Source organism: Poecilia formosa, unplaced genomic scaffold, assembly GCF_000485575.1.
Source record: "Poecilia formosa unplaced genomic scaffold, Poecilia_formosa-5.1.2 Scaffold601, whole genome shotgun sequence".
In the NCBI taxonomy this organism is placed as follows: Eukaryota; Metazoa; Chordata; class Actinopteri; order Cyprinodontiformes; family Poeciliidae; genus Poecilia; species Poecilia formosa.
This window is the reverse complement of record NW_006800540.1, coordinates 48190-52912: the sequence shown is the minus strand read 5'-3', so window position 1 is coordinate 52912 and position 4723 is coordinate 48190. Positions and strand designations below refer to the sequence as shown.

The window sequence follows — 4723 nt, the reverse complement described above, 5'->3', positions numbered from 1 at the left end:
ACACACACACACACACACACACACACCGTAGGGGGGAATATGTTACAATACGGGAAGATAATAATACGGGAGCACGGCGGGAAAGAGGGGGAAAATACGGCCGTTCCCGTCCAAAAAAAAGGGACTTGGCAGGTATGTATGACACTATTTGATGTAATAAATTCCCTCTGATTATCAATTGACGTCTACACTCCAGTCCGGTAGGTGGCGGTAAATGCCCTTTAAGTTGGTTTGCCAATCGCCAAAAAAACACAAAGGAAAAATATCCCTACGTAAAATCCGTTATGGCCGCCTGCGAGCGAACAGCAGACTGTGGTATGTTAAAGTTTGACACCTGGCTGTGGCTATTCACTGAAAGAGTTGATATGTTTTAAGTACGCACATTGTGTGGTAGTGAACGAAAGCAGCAGGAACTACATTCACTTTTCAATTCATCCTTCACTGCATACATTAGCTTTTGATTTAAACCTTTTGACATGCTGTTATTGTCTCTGTACATTTAAAAAGGCAGCCAGAAAGCAGCTAGTCTGTGAAAAAAGGGGTTTGAATCTTTCGGAGCCCACAGCTCTATTGTACATCAAAAAGGATCTTAAGTTCAGTTTAGTTGAAACGAATTCACATTTAACTCAATTTTAAGACAAGCCCACAGATCAAATTCATACCCGTACACAAACTCTCTCTTGGACTTGATAAAGTACAATAATACAAAGGACCAACACCAGCATGTATGCATGCATTAGGTGGAATAAAGCTTTCCATTATTATTCACACAGGGTCAGTGAACTCACTCAATCGACTTTTAAGTGTGTTCGCAATTTTTGTTTTTTATTTTTTGCAGAACTATGATCTGAAAAGGGTTAGCCTCAAAGGTTTGATTAACTATTAATTTGTCTATTGACTAATAGATAATTAGAGAAGATCTATATTAGAAATTAGCCTTTGCTTACTCCGACCTTTCATGTTCATAAATTTTATTTTCGTCTGTCAGATTCATTCCTTAGGTCTCTGCTGTGTTTGCTCTTATTTATGCACGTTAGTAAGCCCTCCTTTAGATTTGTTTTAAATGACTATCCTTCAGGCAGGGACAGCATATTGGAACCTTTGAGTTTTCCAGAGCTTGGAGCTGGAAGTCCCAGCACTCCCATTGTGGTGCAGCATCCCAGTGATGAGCTGCTGGTCTGTCTGTTCTGCTCCGAGTCTGTCCCGCTGCTGCAGAAAGACACCCTGCTCAGACACCTGCTGCTGGAACACAAGCTGATCATCGCTGATATCAAGCTCATAGCCAGCCTCCCAAGGTAGGGCTCTTTTCCTTTGTGTGGAGTTACAGAAATGTATATGTGACCACACTGAGCTGTCTGAGTTCACTTTGTCAGGTACTTGGTTTACTGGAAGGGCAGGTTCCTTGAACAACCAGTCACAGATTTCTGCAGTGTCATAAAGACTAATTCCACTGGCCCAGTTGGTGAGTCCATTGGAACACAACAATTCATGACCTCCTCAAGAGAGACATCATGACAATGTAATTAATATTTAGTGTCAAACATGGAGAAGCAGCATTCAGCTTCTGGAAGTTTGTTCAAATCTGGAACAAACTTCCAGAAAACTGCAAAACAGCTGAAACATGATTTCCTTTACATCAAGTCTAGAATTCCACCTGTTTAGAGTTGCTTTAGTATAATAAAAAAAGGAACATTAACCAACATGTTGAATGTGTATTGATGATTTCAACAATGGCACTTGACAAAATGTAATGTCTGTTACTGGTTTTCACAACTGTTGACTGTATGATGTGTTTATGATGTTTAAATGTTTGCACTTTGAACTGCCCTGTTGCTGAAAAGCACTGTACAAATAAACTTGATTGATTGATTGACAGAGAAAAGCCAGAATTCACTTTTCATTTAGGCTTTAATCAGTCTAAAAAAGGAAAGTTTGTGAACACGACTTAACTGCTGATAGCAAGTTATTTACCTTGCAGAGAAACAGGAGGATTACTTCCTGCTATGTGATGTCCTCCCAGAGGACCGGATCCTTAGAGAGAGGCTCCAGCAGAAACGACTGGTGAGGATCAGCAACCCAACACTTTTTAAAAAGACAACTGGGACAGTTTTTCAGCTACATCTTTGGAAATATGGTGTCATCAGTTTTGATGGTTCATTGTAAACAACAACAAAAAAAATACTACAATAAATTGTTGTTTTTGTATGTTGCAGAATATGTATCAGGTGAGGGCAGGGACAGAAATTTATTGCAGGATTGCAGCTATTGCAGATTATATTATTGATCCCCACAAATTTAGTCTCTGTAATGTAATTTCTTGCATTCCATTCCTGGGTCAAAATTCCTTAAGCGCTTTAAAACAGTGACTGCTGAAACGAAGTACGGCACACAGCTACAAACTGTAAAAATGATATACTATATATGTGCATACTTACTGCTGCTAATAGATGATGTGTCAGAGCACATCAGAGTTCTGTCAGTTTATAAAATTCTCTCAGATTTGCTTTCTTAAAAATAACACTTTACTTTAGGAGGAGGTCCTAGAGCAACAACAGAAGGAGCGTGACGACTGCTACTTCCATCGTCTTTGTTTATTCTGCAGTGAGGAGTGCACTGGAAACAGGTGAGAACGCACCAGGGTCAACACTAAGAGAGTGTATAAGGACATGTGTGATTTGTAAGGATGATTGGGTGATAGTGGCGACTCCTTAAGTCCTACAAACAAACTCCGATAGCAGAAGTTCTCCCTGCAATTGGTGGGTCACCTGTTTGATCTCTGCTCCAACCGTCTGTCGTTGTGGTCAAAGCACTTCACCCACCTCGCCTGCTGAGGGTGATCAGAAGGACCGATGGCTTGTTGCTGTCAGTCTGCCCCAGTGGCTACGGTCCAGTAGCTTGCCATCATAAATGTGTGAATATGTGCATGAATGGGAATGACTGCAAGTGTCTTTGAGGATCCTGAAAAATACTATATAAGTCTGATGTCATTTGATTTCATTTAAGGAAATGTGGACAAGTTCGAACAGCTCTACTCAAAGCTGTTCATTTGAGCTCTACTCAAATGTTAATTATTATCGTATTATTGATCCTTTCCATATTCTGTGTTCAGGGCATGTCTGCTGAACCACATGGCCAGAGAACACTCATTCAGCATTGGGCTGCCAGATAACATTGTGTACTGCAATGAGTTCTTGGACACACTACAATATAAACTAGACAAGTAAGAACTGACTCTATAGCAGCTTGGTTTCTCTGACAAAACTGCTAAATAGATTTTTCAATCATCCACAGATAAGCAGCGTCAAATGGTTACAATGTAGAGAATAACTTTGGAAATATGGTGTTTTATTTTTAATCGGACGTTGGGGGCGGGGAGAAACCACAAAGGACACCATCTGAAGCCTGGATTTCTCTGAGGTTCCTCACTGTGCACAACTAGAACCCAATATGTAGGCTTAAAACATGGTAGAAGTTGATGTAAAAAAAAAAACTAGTCTTGTTTTTTTCCCATACTGTCAGGACATCTGTCATGAGAACAGTTGCCCGCACACACGCACGCACAATCGTGTCTCACTTTACTGTGTAAATTTGCATTGTGGACTTGCACCTTTTCTCCAAGTATAATCTCTAGTACATGCCTAACATGAACTCAGTTCACCTCAGTATCTTTAATAATAGTGGAAAGTCTTACTCAGTTGTAGAAGTCGTCTGATTTTGGTTTTTAATCACATTTACAGTACAGACCAAAAGTTTGGACACACCTTTTCATTCAAAGAGTTTTCTTCATTTTCATGACTATGAAAATTGTAGATTCTCTCTGAAGGCATCAAAACTATGAATTAACACATGTGGAATTATATACTTAACAAAAATGTGTGAAATAACTGAAAATACGCCTTATATTCTAAGTTCTTCAAAGTAACCACCTTTTGCTTTGATTACTGCTTCGCACACTGTTGGCATTCTCTTGATGAGCTTCAAGAGGTAGTCACCTGAAATGGTCTTCCAACAGTCTTGAAGGATTTCCCAGAGATGCTTAGCACTTGTTGGCCCTTTTGCCTTCACTCTGTGGCCAATCTCACCCCAAACCATCTCTACTGGGTTCAGGACCGGTGACTGTGGAGGCCAGGTCATCTGGCGCAGCACCCTATCACTCTCCTTGGTCAAATGTCCGTCATGTTGGCTGCTAAACTGAGCCGTAGCTTCACTTCGTTCAGAAAAAAAAAAAAAAAATCCTTATTCCTGGGTTTCGGCACCAAAATGTTACGGAGTAAAGCTTCTTCTCAAACAAGACGGAGGCTCGCATTTCTTTTACTGAACCTTTCTGTTCTGTATTTATTGAAGAGGAAAACAACAGCGTCAGCTGATAACGGGCAACAGCTGTTCGTAACCAATAGCAATCAAAAGTCACCAAAGCAAGATAGTGACAAAACAGTAACAGATCCTTAAGCATTCTTCAAAATAAAAGACTTCCTCTATTCAAATAAATCATGTCTTGCACTTAAATATATTTCACTTCACCTTTGTAATTATATACAATCATGTTCAATACAATTAATAATAATCATCATGTAAATTATGCTTAACATCATGCAAATATACCGAACAACATGAGTGTAAAAAAGTCACAACAGGCAGGTATATTAAGCTTCCAGTGGGTAGAGGAGGTTCAACCAGACCGGGTGGTGATATGCACAGATCCTACAGCAGCCTTAGAAAGTAT

At 39.9% G+C, this 4723-nt stretch overlaps 1 protein-coding gene across 2 annotated transcripts in view; it reads left to right on the top strand.

Annotated features, from left to right (window-relative positions):
* Positions 1-204: 204 nt before the first annotated feature.
* Positions 205-4723, top strand: part of znf277 (zinc finger protein 277) — an 8956-nt gene continuing 4437 nt past the window's right edge. Inside the window, exons 1-6 of one of the 2 annotated variants that reach the window (XM_007541314.2) lie at positions 205-315; positions 1079-1295; positions 1374-1462; positions 1979-2061; positions 2532-2623; positions 3110-3220. In XM_007541314.2, coding sequence (XP_007541376.1) covers positions 285-315; positions 1079-1295; positions 1374-1462; positions 1979-2061; positions 2532-2623; positions 3110-3220 — 623 coding nt within the window. In that variant the 5' untranslated portion in view covers positions 205-284. Of the gene's footprint in view, positions 1296-1373; positions 1463-1978; positions 2062-2531; positions 2624-3109; positions 3221-4723 lie in introns of both variants that reach the window. The other variant, XM_007541313.2, reaches the window with a different exon arrangement.